Raw genomic sequence first — 18,261 nt, 5'->3', positions numbered from 1 at the left:
AAGTTCAGTGTTAGTTAAGAACATTTACTATTCTCGTATCAAATACTTTAGTCATGTTTTGAGCGGCTTTAATTTAGGGATCTAATATTGTGTTTTGCCAGAAAACACAATTTAGGTATGTATATACATTTTTTAATATTATTTATAAGTAATATTTTATACCCTGTTTCGTAAATTATTATTAACAATAGTAGTGCTTTATAATATAATTTATTGTCAGTTTTATTCTAGATGTGTTTGCAATCATATTTATTAAATATTTTCAGTAGGTAATAGTAAGTAGGCAAGTGTTTGCTTTACAGAAACTTAAAAGTATTTTTCATTGTTTCAGATATAAATTATACTGTGCATCGGCTTCCTATAATAAAACCTGACGTTAAAAAATACATTTGTGTAGCATGAATTAAGTTAAATCATGAATTCAAGTCTTCGTGGTGACTGGCCATAAAGAGAACGATTAAATCTTAAAGAAATAATGCTCCAGAAAAAGTGTTAAATACATTGCCTTAGCTATGGGGTTTCTTAATTTAAAAATATTTTTTTGAATATCGAACAATGTCTTCAGAAGTATCATTGAACGGACTTGATAGACCAACTTTTCTTCGTAGATTTAGTACGGGTTGCATTAGGGCAGCGTGTTCACAGATTGGTTTGGTTATTTTAGTGATAGTTTATGTGCTTTTTGGTGCATTTCTTTTCGAATATCTGGAGTCGGTGCCGGAGGTTCAGAAGCGATCAGCCATACAGCGTTCCAGAGAAGAATGTTTAAAAGAACTATGGGCGATTACAGGTAATTATAATATGTAGAAAAAAAGAATAGGATAGATGAAAATATAATTTATTCATTAAAGAAAGCAAAAATTCAAAATTTAAAACGTCTGCAAAATTGTCAGCCATAAAAATTCAATTTGCCGTTCAAGAATAAACAATTTACTATTATCTGGGCAGCCAAAGTTGTTTTAGGATGTCGTATCGCGACATAAATGATTGCGCGGGAAAGATGGACGCCTGAATATTTTATACGCGGCCTTATTTCAAAATTCAAATTGAAGTTGGCCGAAGAAATTGTGCAACCCGTAGAATTGTGTTTTTTTTTCGTTTATCTTTCGTATATTGAATTAAGAAAAAGGCCTTAACGTAAGACACTAAGAAATATTAAAACGATGTTTTACATTACATTGTTGGATTTTACGATAACACATGTTTAATGTATGAAGGAATTTATGTTACGACCGCTGAACCATTCTCAACAGGTTAAAAAAGTGTTCCTGTTTGCGATTTCGTATTCATGTAGTTTTTAATTGATATAGAAAATATTCAGCGACGTCGGTTAATATAGAAGTAGCACGCAAAGAAAATGGCCGCTTTAAAGTTAAAGGAGTTTATGTTAGATAGTGTAACTTTTAAAAGTAATAAAAAGGTTTAGAAACTTTTTATTGTACTTTTATATGTAGATGAGCTTCTTTGTGATTTGATCGCTTTATTATAATAGCAAATTTATAAGTTAAAGTATTTGTAATTTTATTTTGGAGGGCCCCTTAACAAATTTTCTGCAAATAATGGTATGATACACCGTTATAACCTATAGGAATTACGTGCAACTGATTATATTATACTCTAAAGAGTATCGATAGTATGGTTAGAACTAAAATAGATGGTATAATATTCTAGCTCTACGTAATAATGATTTTTGGAGATCTTATTAAATTACCTGTATAGAGGATTGCTATTTTATTACGAAGTAGAAAACAGTTTTATTTATTTTAATGATTAAATTAAAATATAGATCTTACATCATGTAATTACAATTTACAGTAATAAAGTCAGACAGATTAATAAGGAACAATAGTTCTTGTTAAACAGTTCCGCTACTTTAATCCGACCTTTCAACGATATTAATTATTGTCACGGTGTTTCAGTTTAAAATTTATATTGCAATTTTTCTATTGGCTGCCAATTACTGTACGAATGTGTTTTGGTAATTAACTTGGAAATTCCAATTTGGATACTGAACATTTTTATGAAACGATTTTACATTTTTCTATTATTATAATTAAGGATTTCTTTATTTGTGAACGTCTGTAATTGTAACAATTCGTGAGGTATAAAATAACGGATAAAATTAACTAAAAAAGGAAAATCTTTAAGTGTAAGTACTACATGTAACAAGTATTTAATTACAAGAGATGAATTTAATTTTTAAGACATAAGTTTAAAACAACAAGACTGTGTTTCTATGTGTCTTAAGTATCTAAAGCGTGTTAAAATTAAGAGAAACTAAAATGCTAACAAAGATTAAATACTAACTTTCTTTATTTGAATGTAAAACAGTTAATCAAAACTTAGAATCACTATCACGTTCTAAAACCGTACAACACGTTGAAAGGCCCGAAAGGAAGTAATTAGATTCCATTTTCAAACCGAAAACTTTTGTTTCAAAGTTATTAATAACCGACAGATGGCGCTGACCGCCCCCATTGTTGGTATCCACAAAGCAATACCATTAACCGATATCAAATAGGCTACAAAATAATATCAAATTTTAATTGATCTGTCATATATTAATAAAACGATTTGGTTGTGATATATTTATTGAATTACTATTTTAATTACTACGTTAAATATTCTATTTAGTTAAGCTAATTGTAATTAATTATGAACAAAACATAGTTAGGTATACATCTGTGAGACGCGTTTCAGATTGTGACGTATCGCGAGCGTTTTGTTTTTTCAGTATTTTAGAAATTAGCAGTAACATATTGTAATAGTTACAATTTGTTACCGCTAATTTCCTACAGATTACTATAATAAAATCATACTTATATATATTACATTTTTATCCGAAGATACACCTATTTTTTACCGTCTTATTTTTGTCATATAACAAAGATGATTATTATAATATAATCTTGTTTTAATGTTTCGTTCTATTAATGTAAAGACTGAATTGAATCGAAAATAAAATAATTTTGACAATGTTGAAAGTTGTTAACGGACTACATATGTTTAATAAATAAAATATTTCTATACCAACGTTAAATCGGCTTTGATGAAAGCGGATTTTCGTAATAGGAACATAACTATCCTGTTTTTTTATAAGCTTTCTAACTTTTTATTTTCTTATCGGTGTCATATTTGAAAAAAATAAAATCCCTTTTTTGTTTCCTTCTCAATCTAAATTAATTTACATATAGATGGAATCCAAAGCTTGAACCTTGAGCTTGGAAATCGTTATAATTAAAAAAATAATAATAATTAAAAAGCAATATCAGAAAGTGTAAATTTTGTTCGTAGTAATTATAACAATGAAGCCAGAGAGTTACCTCATACCATATATATAAATAATGAGAACTCCATACATAACTTTAACGATGTGGGCTCATTAAAAACGTATAATCGTCGCGGAAACGGTCTGGCTCCATCTGTCTCAGCGCGGCAGCGGTTTAAAAGAATTATACATTATATATATTCATATAAAGATTACTGTAAATTAATACACAGCATATGGTAGGAATGATAAAAATATTTAGTCATTATTAATCCTATTAATGTATCAAGGACATATAATAATAGAAAATTGATAAAAGCATTGAATATTTCTGTATGTGAAATATCTCAATTAATATAACGTACATTAAAAGTAAATAAGACTCAGCAAATTTTACCTCCCAAAGATTGAAATGGTCAATTTGGTGTCTGTTAAAGAAGATGTTATGTACTTAACGGCGTATGTTTTGTTACATTGTCACACCTCTTATTATAGTACCAAGTATCAGACATCCCTTGGAAAATTTTCAAGGAAAAAAGATGGATTCACAAAAATTAGAATGACTTTATTTATTTGCGTTGTAGAAAAAAAAAAACAGTATCATTATAATATTTCCATCTACATTTTCTTTTGCGAAGTTGGTATGGGTATTATGAAATGATTTGTCAAATATTCCAAGCGAATCTTCCAAGCATTACAGCGATTTGTTTGAAGAGATAGCCGCGATCGGCTCGGCTCTTCGCTTTGTTTGTATTTATTGAAATAAATTGACGAGAATACGATATTACAAAGAGATCATTTAACGATACTTGTATATGTTGAGTCCATTTATTATACAAATGTGACGAATCTATTTTGTCAAAAAAAAAAACGATTGAAGCTTTTTTTAAAGGTTTAAAACTTAAATTAATAGATCGATTTGACTTATTACTAATAAGCTGGAATTTAGTAAATATTAAATGACGGAGGAAGACTAATAAAAAAAATTATTAGGTTTATTTTCTTATATCAAACTCCTTACATTTTTTCTCATAAAACTTCGTTAGTTATTATCCGAATTAATATTAGATGACAAAATGATATCTCGTCCTCTATACACAATATTTTTGATAATACGTGAAATGTTTTTGCTAAGTGTGATATTTTTAGTTTAAGTTCACAAATTTTTAGTTAAAATGTTTTTATCACTACAATAAAAAAGGTTTTTTGAGCTGAGTTTAGTTTAATTTGAAATTTCGGATGTTATTACTATTTTTTCGTAGTTTTGACTGAAAGTATTCAATTTAAGTTGATTAAAACTGTCGAGTTGTCTAAAAGTGAGTTGAAACCAATTCTGTCCGTCCGTCGAAAAAATACGTTTCAGTTATGATTGAATTCAACAACGAACCTCGACTATTTCTCGTAGTTATCAAACTATAATGTCATAACAATCCCATGTCTGTTGGTTTTAGCATGCTATATACTATGTATCCAAAAATACTACGAAGTCAGAAGTAATAGTATATGATTGACCAGTAAGCTTAGCACAAGTTTGCTTCGTCATACTACATACGAAACTTTCCTCGTTTTCTATTCAATGATGTACATTAATACTATAAAGTGCGCAGATTTGTCAATGAAAAACTCTTGACGTAAATCTAATGTCGATGCATACTTGGGTTAAGCGAATGGATGATAAATTCAGAATAGATATTCAAGTACTGAATGACAAAACAATGATAGCTTTGGCGATTTTATAATCATGATGGTAAAATGAATAATGTTGTAAATTATTTGGTTTTGCTAACGCATTAACCAAATTGGTAATTTATTAAATGTACATATTTCAATGAATGTCTACTATTATTTCATGTGAATAGTCAGTCACTTGTATTGTTGATAAATAAATAATTACATTTGCGTTATAGGTATTCCGTTAACAATAAAATTTGAGTTATATGACCAAAAATAAAAGTAGCTTTTAGATTAAGAAATTCATAACAAATTAAGTTATTACTACGTTTCTTTTTCTTTTAATACATGTGTTAAATGATTTCCTAGTTTTTTATTATTCGCTGCGAAACGACTTTCCAATCAGGATATTAAATCTTACATAGCATTGGAACAATCATTCTATAATTATAAATGGTTTAACTTCGAAAAGTCTGTAGAAGAAAATTGTACCATCAAAATTGAGATGTCCCAAGTCCTGCAGTCGCTGTCATCGCTTCGATCTTTACGTAATATTGATATTAGTTATTGATTCATAATGTTTGAAAAGACGGTAGATGAAACATAATTAATCAAAATCTAATTATTTTTATTTCTAAATTGGAGGATTTCTATATTTAATGCTGTAGAGAAAGAAATGAACAAATTTCTCTTAACTTGGAACCGTCAGAATTGAACTTTTCCCTCTTACAAAATATCTACTATTACACCTAATACTACATTAACACTCTCGCCTCGTACCTCGTCTTGTGCTTCGTCTCGTATCACAGCTCGCACCTCCGGACGCGAGCGACTATTTACACTATCACCTTGTGCTGCGGCTCGTGCCTCGTCTCGCGACTCGTACGCGAGTGTAAATCTACCATCATAATTTTGATATAATGAGTACCTATTTTATATTAAAGAAAATATATTTGAGAATTCAATTCGTATGTAGACAATTAAATCAATGTAAATATTATATTATATACGTGTTGCAGGACCAACTAGTAACATGGAATAGTATTGATATTAATGGATATTATATGCATATATTTTCTTTTTGTCTTCAAATAATATTAAATATACAAACAAATTTAAAGGGAGTCTTAATTATCTTAGATTGTTTTTGATGGTTACCAGCTACAGGATGCTGACATATCTGCATTTAGTCTTATGAGGCAGAAGACCCCTTCCTTCGTATATTCATGTCCTGGAAATACTATTTGCATCAGAGGACTGTTCTCTTTTTTGACATAAACAAAATTTATATTATCACCAACACAAGTAGATGTACCTATCTGTCCCACAAATATTTGTTATATTGACTGTACTTTACATTCTCATAATTATTTGAACGTTATCTATTTGTCATTCCAAAATATGTAAGTTGTTGCTGGCAATAACTAAGGACTAAAAGTATTTTGTGGATTTTTTTGTCTATTCTTTTATGAAATATAATGGACATTTGTTACTTGTATCCCGTAGTTCCATGTTATTCGCAAGATGAATTATAGTGGCAGGTGCAAAATATTCCACTAATCTGAATAAAGCGTTGTCACGAACTATAGGTGTTAATCATTACTATGACTTTCCCTCTGGCAATGTTACTATTAAATTGGTGAAATAATAGGTGATATTTTATATTTATATATTTAGATGTAATATTAGTATTAATGTTATGTAAAGGATCTGTAAATACATTTATTAAGGCAAAAGAGACAAGGCCAACTCCTACTACAGTTTTTTTTTTTAATTAAATATTTTTGTAACTCTATAAAAATAAAGTTACATTTCGACAAAACAAATGAACTGAACTTATCTGCACCCCACAAATATTGAACAAATATTTGCTTAACATTGCGGATTTTCACCGAGTAGAAACCATTTAAAAATAAAATAAATACAACCAATGGTAGATGAAAATGTATGATTACTAATTTAATTATTAAAAAGGTAGTACAGGTAGTCGGTAGGCAAAGGTAGTAGGACGGTTTAAATGATAAAACTTCACGTAAATAGATATAATTTATAAGATATTTCCCAGTAGTGGTTTTAGTAAAACATCTAGATTTATGTCTATAAGAGGTTTTTTTTTGGATGACTCTTCGTTATCTGTTGGTTCGTGAGATTTTTCTGAATCGGAACAGCCACAAGACTCTGTTGTTTCTTCGGGAGCAGTTGTAACAGTGGGTGGATGGGTTGCTGCTGATTCAGCAGTTGCATCTGAATCGGGATTTTCCTCAGGAAGGGAAGTAAGATTTGGTGGACGAGTTACACCAGGTAAAGGTGTCTGTCCAGGCAAGGCTGTAGTTCCACTAGCAGTATTTTCCCCAGGCATTATCGGTGTTTGAGAATTACCTGACGTTGTGATGGATATCATAGAAGTCATATCAGGTGGATGACTTTCAGCGGGTGCACTGGTTTGTCCTGATGAGGCAGTAACTCCATTCTCGGGTTTGTTTGTTCCTTCCGGTGCAGTCGTTACTGAAGGTGGATGTGTTTCTTCTGATTCAGCAGATTCTTCTGAATCTGAACTTTCTTCAGGAAGAGAAGTTAGATTTGGTGGATGTGTTACACCAGGTAAAGGTGTCTGTCCAGGCGAGGCTGTAGTTCCACTAGAAGTATTTTCCCCAGGCATTATCGGTGTTTGAGAATTACCTGACGTTGTCATGGATGTCATAGGAGTCATATTAGGTGGATGACTTTCAGCGGATGCACTGGTTTGTCCTGATGAGGCAGTAACTCCATTCTCGGGTTTGTTTGTTCCTTCCGGTGCAGTCGTTACTGAAGGTGGATGTGTTTCTTCTGATTCAGCAGATTCTTCTGAATCTGAACATTCTTCAGGAAGAGAAGTCAGATTTGGTGGATGAGTTCCACCAGGTAAAGGAGTCTGTCCGGGTGAGACAGTTGTTCCACTTGCTGGATTTTCCCCAGGTACAGTCGTTACTATCGGTGTTTGAGAATGACCTGACGTTGTCATGGATGTCATGGAAGTCATATTAGGTGGATGAGTTTCAGCGGGTGCACTGGTTTGTCCTGATGAGGCAGTAACTCCATTCTCGGGTTTGTTTGTTCCTTCCGGTGTAGTCGTTACTGAAGGTGGATGTGTTTCTTCTGATTCAGCAGATTCTTCTGAATCTGAACTTTCTTCAGGAAGAGAAGTTAGATTTGGTGGATGAGTTACACCAGGTAAAGGTGTCTGTCCAGGCGAGGCTGTAGTTCCACTAGCAGTATTTTCCCCAGGCATTATCGGTGTTTGAGAATTACCTGACGTTGTCATGGATGTCATGGAAGTCATATTAGGTGGATGACTTTCAGCGGGTGCACTGGTTTGTCCTGATGAGGCAGTAACTCCATTCTCGGGTTTGTTTGTTCCTTCCGGTGCAGTCGTTACTGAAGGTGGATGTGTTTCTTCTGATTCAGCACATTCTTCAGAATCTGGACTTTCTTCAGGAAGAGAAGTCAGATTTGGTGGATGGGTTCCACCAGGTAAAGGAGTCTGTCCGGATGAGACCGTTGTTGCACTAGCTGGATTTTCCCCAGGTACAGTCGTTACTATCGGTGTTTGAGAATGACCTGACGTTGTCATGGATGTCATGGAAGTCATATTAGGTGGATGACTTTCAGCGGGTGCACTGGTTTGTCCTGATGAGGCAGTAACTCCATTCTCGGGTTTGTTTGTTCCTTCCGGTATAGTCGTTACTGAAGGTGGATGTGTTTCTTCTGATTCAGCACATTCTTCAGAATCTGGACTTTCTTCAGGAAGAGAAGTCAGATTTGGTGGATGGGTTCCACCAGGTAAAGGAGTCTGTCCGGGTGAGACAGTTGTTGCACTAGCTGGATTTTCCCCAGGTATAGTCGTTACTATCGGTGTTTGAGAATGACCTGACGTTGTCATGGATGTCATGGAAGTCATATTAGGTGGATGACTTTCAGCGGGTGCACTGGTTTGTCCTGATGAGGCAGTAACTCCATTCTCGGGTTTGTATGTTCCTTCCGGGGCAGTCGTTACTGAAGGTGGATGTGTTACTTCTGATTCAGCAGATTCTTCAGAATCTGGACTTTCTTCAGGAAGAGAAGTCAGATTTGGTGGATGAGTCCCACCAGGTAAAGGAGTCTGTCCGGGTGAGACAGTTGTTCCACTAGCTGGATTTTCCCCAGGTATAGTCGTTACTGTCGGTGTTTGAGAATCGCCTGAAATTTTCATGGATGTCATAGTCACACTTGGTAATGAATTTTCTCCCCGGGCGGTAGTTTCAATAGGATTGAAAGTTAAAGGTGTCTCTGTTATTATATTAGTAATCTCTGGTGTTGAAATCGGTGGCTTTGCGTCGCTTGGTGAAGAAGTTTCGTGTGTCGTAATAGATATGTTGGGATTTTGAGTATCCATAGTTGGGTTTTTCGAAGTTATATATGATTCTGTCATCATATCAGTGACTCTCGGTGTTGAAATTGGTGTAAATGAGGTTTCTGTTGCTAGGCTAGATATTTCCGGCCGATTCATAGGGTCGAGTGATGATGTTTCTAAAGGAGACAGCGTAGTTTCAGTTACAACAGTTATAATAGGGGTTGAACTTATAGTTGTTGGTTGTACTGTTACAGTGTGTTTTGTTTTATGTGATTTTGGTAGTTTTGTTACTGAAGGTTTATGTTTTGGGTGCTTTGTTATATGTGGTTTTGTTTTCGGCGGCTTTATTTTATGAGGTCTTGTTATATGTGCACCTGTTTGAGACTTTGTGACCGAAGGGCTTGTTTCTAAAGCTAAAGTTGTGGATGTACTCGCAAGTGGTAATTCATTTAATCCGGATTTTTCGGGATTTGTTATTTGTTCAGGACCTAGGGAAGCAGCCTCATTGATAATGGAACTTCTTTCAGTCATAAAATTATTTTCAGGATCTGAAGTTGTTACTAACGAAGACATTTCGGTTACAATATTAGTTGAGTTTGTGCTTGAAAATGAATATGGCCTCCTATCTGGAAATGTGGAAAGTTCTGATGTTGTCACACCGGAAGTTTCTATGGTTTGTCCTGTACTTTCACTTTCTGTTGTTAGAGGAGGTTGTTCTTTATTTTTAGGAGTAGGTTTTATATTTGAATTGGAATCTGCTGGACCATTTTTAGGATCTTTTGGCATGCTGCTGGGATTCACACAACCATGTGGCTTTATCTTTCCAAACAAATTACAAATTTCTCTTAAAACATTTCGGGGATTCACGTCCATGATATTTTTCTTCCCCAAAACATATATTGCTGGTGTTTTAGATGGATTATTTTTACTAAATTCATTTTCAGCTTGATTTACAAAACTGTTGACACTAAATCTAATGCACTTGTGTAGTTCATTACTGTTTATAAATACTTCATCCAGACATACCTGTCTTAAATTTTTCTGCGCTTCACACTGTAGGTATATAGATTGCAAGTATGCATTATGTTTTAGTTGAGATAAAGCACACTTTCTTGGACCTGAATTTTTTCCACTGTCTTTAAAATGATAGTCTAAGATTATATCAGAACCAATATTATCGACAATCCAGGGCAATGTTCTTTTAAAAAAAAATAAGTCCGAGGGGCTTGTAAAATCGGATAATATAGTCACAAGTTTATGGCAACTGGTAAATGATGCTGCAACGAGTAAAATTATAACTTGTATTCGAAATGCCATGTTGATGAGAAATAACAGGTAGCAATCCAGCTTATATATAATAAGTATCTTACTTTTACTACGAGCCTATTACTTTTTAAGTGTTGTTTTATCAAGAAACGTTTATAGTAATTAAATTAAATTTTATAGATAGTGAGAGAACTAGTTTAGTAAAACAAAAATATATAACCTGTTCATTGTCAGCTTCTATCGACAAAAACGGACACCTTTTATTGTGTCGTAAATATACCATTTAATGCTGTAATTCTTATACTAGTATAAGTTTGGCAATTGAAATGGGTTATAAAATAAAAATATGTATTCTTAAGAAATTATTATAATACTTAAAATACAGCTTGATTTAAATTCTGAATGAAACATATTATTTAATATACATGTTTTATTTTTCATTATGTTGAATTGCACATTTGACATAAAAAAAGTTTTGTTCTCTAAATTTTCACTAAATATAATTAATACGAAGATATTCAGGAGTAGATGAGAAGAGTGTAAGATTTAACAATGCTATATACCTTGATTGTAATTTTGATTCCTTAAATGTATTAGATTAATTATATTGATCACTACTATATTTATATTGAAATTAATTTTTGCTACAATTCAGGTTGTTGTTTTATCCTGTTGCTGTCTGGCTATCTTCAGTTGCTTCAGTGTTTGCTGTAGAAGCTTGCCCCGGGATCTCCTGTCTTGTCGAGTTAATATTCTCTGTTTGGACTGTTGTAGATGTCTCGTTATTTGAATTTGAATTATTTGTATCTGGTGCCTGAGTATTGTTGGTTCCGCTTTTATTATCTGGAGCTGGGGTTGGATCGGTACACCCATTCGGCTTTTTCCGTGGATATAATTGACAAATGTTACGTAACACATCTAATGGTACAACATTATGAATGGCTTGATTTCTTGGAAGAAGGATTACAGGCGATGAGGTTGACTTTATTTTTTTGAATTCTCGTTCTGCTAACTTAACAAAATAGTGTACTTTATTTTTAAGGCAATTATTGTATTTCCCAAAATTTATTGGGAAAAGTTTGATGCAATCAGTGGCTTCTCTCCCTGATGCCTCACATTTAAGATATTCGGCTTGAAGATATGTATTTTTATTCAACTGCATCAGAACACACTGTCTTGGTCCCGAATTTTTTCCACTGTCTTTAAAGTGATATTTTAATCTTAACTCCGATCCTATATTATCAATTATCCAAGGGAACGTGGTTTGAAAAAAATTTAAGTCATTTTTGTTAATAAAGTCAGAATAAATAATAATTTGTTTTTGGCTGACGATTAATTTTAAGGCGACAAGCAAAAAAAATGTAATAGTACACAAACTCATATTGATACGAAACTTGTTCGTTGTATAACGAACTTGTAAGTATGATATAAATAAATATAAACATGTTTATGTTAATAGCTATAAACTAAAGAATTATTAAAATTTCAAATATTCAGTCATAAGTTGTCTAGAATCTAATCTATATCGCAAGTAAAAAAAATTAATACGTACTTACAACAGTGTTCCGTGCTTACAGCTACTAGAAGACTTATTGAAATAATCATAAGTGACGTGGGTGTCATCATTTTTAGAATTTTCGTGTTAGCTTTAAATAAAAAGAACAAATGTTTTTATAGTGGCTATTCAAATGTTCATATAGTGGCTATTCAAACATTAAAAAAAACTCTTAGCTGCCATGAAATATTACGATATAATTTTTATTACCAAAATAACATTTAACCACGCATCTCATTAAGAAAGCACATTTTTCAACAATATTAGTGGGAGTAGATCACGAATGAAATTCTATAGCTATTTGTTTTGTGTAAAATTATGATAATAAAGCCATTAAATGCAACCATGGCATGTCTGGGAAGTATTACAGGTCTTTTTTCGGAGTTATAAAATTAAACATTATGATTTGGGATGGTAATTTTTTTGATTTACGGTCATATTGTTCATATAATGTATTACATTTTTGTTAACTCTAGATGATAGTATAAATATAGTGCATATTTATTTCAATAACATATTTAAATATACGTTAAATTTAATTTATATTGTGCATATTTCCAATAGTGTTCTTAACAAGCTGCATGAAAAGCTGATAATAGCATTTTCTCATATTTTACGCTTGAAGCGGACGTTCATCGAGAATTTAGTGACGAAGCCTAATGACCGATAATGCAGTTTAAGCTGGAATTAGTTAAAAGAATAGCTATAACATTAATATTCCCTTTTAATATCGTATATTTTTCAAGGCTACATTATAATAGATACATATATATCTCAATAACTTATTACTCTTTATGGGGCATTATTTTTATCACTTTAAAAGTTAATAAGTGATATAAAGAGAAACTAAATTAGCAATATAAACGATAAGAATTAATTGTTCTTTATGAAAACCAGCCTATTTTTGAAATGTGAGAATTAAATGTAATTGAAATAAAATTAAAATCGATTTCATTGAAGTCATATTTATTGTGACAAAAGAACGAGATTCGGAAAGTTTTATTTTTAAATAGGACTCGAGCAAAAATTGGGTAAGTCATTAACGTTTGAAAAGGGAACAGTAGGATGGCAATTAGGAATTTAGGACACAGTTGAATGCAAAAATATTGTACAAGACATATGATTCGTTAAAATTTAATTTATTTATTTATTTTTTTCGTTGAAGTTGATAAATGCTATATTATGGTGATAATACTTTACATAATAATAAAATCCTTTTATACTTTTTGGACTCCAGATTTATTTTAAGACATTTATCATGCAATAATGACACCACAATCTCGACAGCAAATTTCAATTCAAAATAAACAACCAGCTGTAAAAGGCAATAGAAAAATTGCTTACGAATTTTTCGAAAGTTACAATTAAACCATCGATTCGACAAAGATTCTCAAATGGCAGGATATGACTGTTTACAAATGTTCATTAATTTAAACTAGATTGGTAGGTATTAGCAGCAGTAGTAGTAGTAGTAGTATTTCAGCAATGTAAATAGAGGCAATAAAAAAAGCCTGTCGAAAATTTTACTATTTCGCAATCCTTGACCGTCTTTTATTTTTACGATAAAAACGATAGTTTTTGAATTATTAAATTTTTTTTAATCAAATAATTTATCAATTTTTTTTTAATTTCAGGGACGAATGTTATGTGACAATTTTGCTTTGTTATCACAATAAAAAAATTGTGAATTGGGTAATATAGGACGATTAAATAATATTAACGTTTTTGTTAGTAATTAAATTCATGTGTTAACAATTTAATTACGTACTCAGAGTAATAATTTCAATTAATGATATACTATGGTTCATATAATGATAATAATAAAAGCAAAGTACATGACTAGAGGTGAACAACCTGAAACTAGTGACTTCTATACAGTTTAAGATTCTTTTAATTTAAGCCTAATGGTTCTTATCGAGTTGCTATTATTATTAATAATGAGGGTTTGCAATAATTGTATTTGTAATATTAACATATTTAAACAAGAGTCTAATTTATATATAATATTATTATCTTACAAGAATGGGTGATTAATACCTAATAGTATTGTTGATTTAAAACTGTTTTATAAAAGGAAAATTAAGCTTTTAAATTATTATTTTTAACTAGTTAAAAAAACAATAACTGTCGCCATCAAATTGTATGTAATTTATTTAAGAAAAAAACAAAATTTTTCTGATTGAATATTAAAAAAAAACTTGATCATGCTGAAAAGCATGCTGAAAAGAACACTAAATCCTATTTAAAAAAATAATATTATACTATTACAATTTTATAGCATTATAGTATTAGGGTATAGTGTTATAGTTTTATATTGTAGAAAATATTTGTATTAGTATATTGAAAAAAAAAATGCCTTACAACGTTTTGGAAACGGGCTAATACTCTTACACTACTCTACTTGTATTAATCAAACATAGCTGAGAACTACCGCAAGGAAAGCTTGTTAGTTAGCTATCAAACGAAAAATCTTCATCGAAATCAATAAATCCGTTTAAGAGCTGCGATACCACAGACAGCCACACATAAACATACGCCATACTAATAATACCCTTTTTGAGTCCGGAGTTGATATATATATATATACATACTAGCTGTTACCCGGGACTCCGTCTGCGTAAGAAAAATAATAAGAAACTATGATAAAACTTTAAAGCCCCGTATGCGCCCTGCCTCCCTAAGTTACTTTTTATTACATCCAGCTACCTGCCAATAAGTCCCGTTAAACGCGGTTGAGCCATTTTAGATATTAGCCGAAACAAACATACACTCGTATTGTGTTTACATATATGTATATAAAAAAATAGGGGTTGTGTGTATTGTTTTGATGCCACAATAAAAAAATAAAAACAAAAAAAATCGTTAAAAAATTAAAAAAAAAATGTTTAAGGGTAAACAACCCTTATCACTAAAGGGTATGAAAAATAGATGTTTGCTGATTCTCAGACCTACTCAATATGCTCACAAAATTTCATGAGAATCGGTCAAGCCTTTTCGGAGGAGTACGGGAACGAACATTGTGTCACTAGAATTTTATATAGTAGATATATATATATATATTTGAACTATTTGTAATGTAAATAAATATAAAAGTAAAACGAGTTTTTGCTATCTTATAATAAAAACGTAACATGCGAATTTCGTTACATTGTAAAATGTTCATGTATATATGTGAATGAACATAGTTGATAGGCTCGCAGGAATATTAAATGAGTTTTGTAATTAACAAAAAAATGTATTATTAAGTATGGATGGTACAATATTTTTACTAGGTATATAGTTTTTCTCTTGACCTACAATATTTTCAAATATATTGCTATTAATATTGGAACTATGATTAATTTTTTTTCTTCGTATCTTGTTACAGTACTTTTAAATTTTTAATTTAGAAGTTTTATTACATTGAAGGAGGAATATTTATTTTTTTATTTAGTTATATTAAGCCCGTTTTGAGTAAAATTATCTTAAAGTGGATAACCATTATAATTTATACTTACCATTTATACGTATAACATTTCCTACGAATTTTATATAAAATTTTGTGTGAAGTAAGTATGTTCCTACAAATTATTAAATTCTACCCGAAGCGACGCGACCATACGTTATATGACAGAGTAAAATATAAAAATACGATTAAAATCTTTCAATATGGAATAGTATGATTATTTGTTAAATACTAAATATATTTTTAACTTGATAAGATTCATAAAAATAATAAAAAACTCTTAACATTTGTCACTTGTTTTTGCTTGAATCATCATCAGCCTATCGGAAAGAAAGTACATATGACCATGAAAGAAAGAAGAAAGTACATATGACTATGAAAAATCACATTGGTACTTGCCAGGTTTCGGTTTCACGTATGAGAGGCGGTCCTTTAACCTCCAGGCACCACCACGACATTTGCTTGAATATATATTATTATCTGCTACGATCATTTGCATAAAAACATGGTTTATAAGAATTAACGAAGCATACTTTTCATAGCAAAATAAACATCTTGTAAAAAATATCCCTTTTTTCTATTGAAAGTCTAAATGAGTTTACATATTTTTTTTAAGATTGTTTTTATTTTTAGTTTTGATTATGTTTTTCTGAATTTCATTTAAACAAAGGTCATGCTTTACTAAACAAAAGGTGTGGGACATTTGTAAGGTTGTGTTTTATTGTCGGCGCCGCGCTCCACTTTATCATATAAAGTTGGTAAAATCATGAAACTAGTTTTATTTTTGAACCAGTTACTAAAACCAGAATATTTCCTTAACAAAAGCCGTATTGTTCTCGTTTCACATTTCTATTTTTTAAATCTGTTTTATGTTGCATCATAGATTTTGTTTATTCACAATGTGGATCTTTAAAATAACTATGTAAATACGAAAAGGTCTGACTGTATTCCCCACCGAATCATTTAATGATAGGCCGAAAAATATCACCCAAATTGATTTATAATTTTAAACATTACTAAGTAAACCACCTTATTAGAATCGAACCGTGAGAACTTTTCTATTGTAATATAAAAGAAACTTATAGTTTTGGAAACCATTAATTTTCAAGACATAATAATAGGCATGTCACGCATACATTTAACGATAAAATATTAACGTTTTGGTCAACTATTTAACTTATATTAATATTATGTATCTTAATTATTTGATGCATAATTTTTTTTGTCGATTTTATAACATTTTACAAACCCGTTATAGATGATAAAATTTGTAGCCGGAATATACAATAATATATTCTAGGTAGCTCTTTGCAAAACAGTAGTCTTTTATAAACAAAATATACTAAAATTAAAAACTCATTATTAATAACAATGACATTGAAATTGTGTCATAATTTAGCGTTATTAAAAGAAACCTTTATCGAACCTAAACCTATAGAGAATATCATAGGAATAATGTGTTTAGTTTTTAAAGAAATACGAACTAAGTTTATTTGAAACATAACTTAGTTGTTATAGCTGTCGAGGAGATTTGAAATATTAAATCTCCTTATCTTAGATTGTACTACAAATTTGATATGCTCTTGCTTATGCCAGGGAAATTATAATTGGATCAATAAATTAAGAACTTTAAATTTAAACAAATTTGCTATTATAAAAATTTAACTTAATTTTATATACACATGCCATATAATATTTGTAAATTTTATTTAAAAAAGTCGTAAATGTTTTATATCTCACCCTATAGTACATGCAATATCTCGGGAAGGTAATTTTTATACTTTTATCTGTTAAATTTTATAAGAGTGGTGTGTCTCACATCTTAATGCTTATATCTAGTGCGTATAAGTTATGATTATGACCTAAATGTGAATGTCAGTTACGAGATATCTAACATTATGGCTAGATGTTGGCGACGGGCCAGCCATCGAAACCAGCCAAAGGCTTTTTCAAATGTGTTCCATATTTGCCTTCATGAACTTTGGTAATGAGATTTTTGAGATACATCTGATAGTGTGAAATATTTTAACAAAACATTTATTTGTGCTCATATATTACATACTTTCCGTGTTACAAATAATAATTTGGCACATTTTAAAATTAATATCAAGAGTAAGTAATAACATGAACAACGAACTATAGACAATATTTAAAATTGTGAAAATATATCCCACATCTCATATCAGAGTTTAATCTTAAAGAAATTATATTTTTTCATTCTAGTATAGAGCTTGATTGCCAAAAAAAAAATACAATTGATTACATACATTTGCTACAATAGTAAAACAGAAATGTTTCATTTTCATTTTATTTAATTTCCTTTCATTTCACAAAAAAAAATATTAGGTCAACCAAAAAAAACCTCAGTATTTAGACTAGTGTTATATATACATACCTACAGACAATTTCCACAACCCCGGAGATAGATAATATTGATTAATGTATTCATTAACCCTTTCATTACGAAATGTTGATAACTCTGAAGGTTTATACAAAGTAATTTGTGAATTCACATCTAGTTTATTTAAAAAATTAACCGCTCTGTGAAAAATAAACAGCACTTAACAAAAATTATACCGGCCTGTCTCAAAGTTTTGCCATATCTTGCAACTTCAAAATTACTTTTTGTGACTGGCTTTTTTGTAGTGACAATTAAACTAACTATTTTTCATGCCAGCTTTTACAAA

The 18,261-nt window shown here is 30.8% G+C and overlaps 2 protein-coding genes across 2 annotated transcripts in view; one reads left to right on the top strand and one right to left on the bottom strand.

Annotated features, from left to right (window-relative positions):
- The first annotated feature begins 335 nt into the window (after window positions 1-335).
- LOC116770062 (uncharacterized) overlaps window positions 336-18,261 on the top strand; it is a 72,531-nt gene continuing 54,605 nt past the window's right edge. Inside the window, exon 1 of the mRNA XM_032661406.2 lies at window positions 336-790. Within this exon, the coding sequence (XP_032517297.2) occupies window positions 556-790 (235 nt within the window). The 5' untranslated portion in view covers window positions 336-555. The remainder of the gene's footprint in view (window positions 791-18,261) is intronic.
- LOC133320220 (mucin-2-like) lies at window positions 6,938-10,616 on the bottom strand. The gene has a single exon (XM_061527873.1). The coding sequence runs from the start codon at window positions 10,179-10,181 to the stop codon at window positions 6,987-6,989; it is 3,195 nt and encodes a 1,064-aa protein (XP_061383857.1). The 5' UTR covers window positions 10,182-10,616; the 3' UTR covers window positions 6,938-6,986.

The sequence above is a fragment of the Danaus plexippus genome (genome assembly GCF_018135715.1).
Source record: "Danaus plexippus chromosome 13 unlocalized genomic scaffold, MEX_DaPlex mxdp_15, whole genome shotgun sequence".
NCBI lineage: Eukaryota > Metazoa > Arthropoda > Insecta > Lepidoptera > Nymphalidae > Danaus > Danaus plexippus.
The sequence above is the reverse complement of the archived record's forward strand: the minus strand, read 5'-3'. Positions and strand labels throughout refer to the sequence as shown.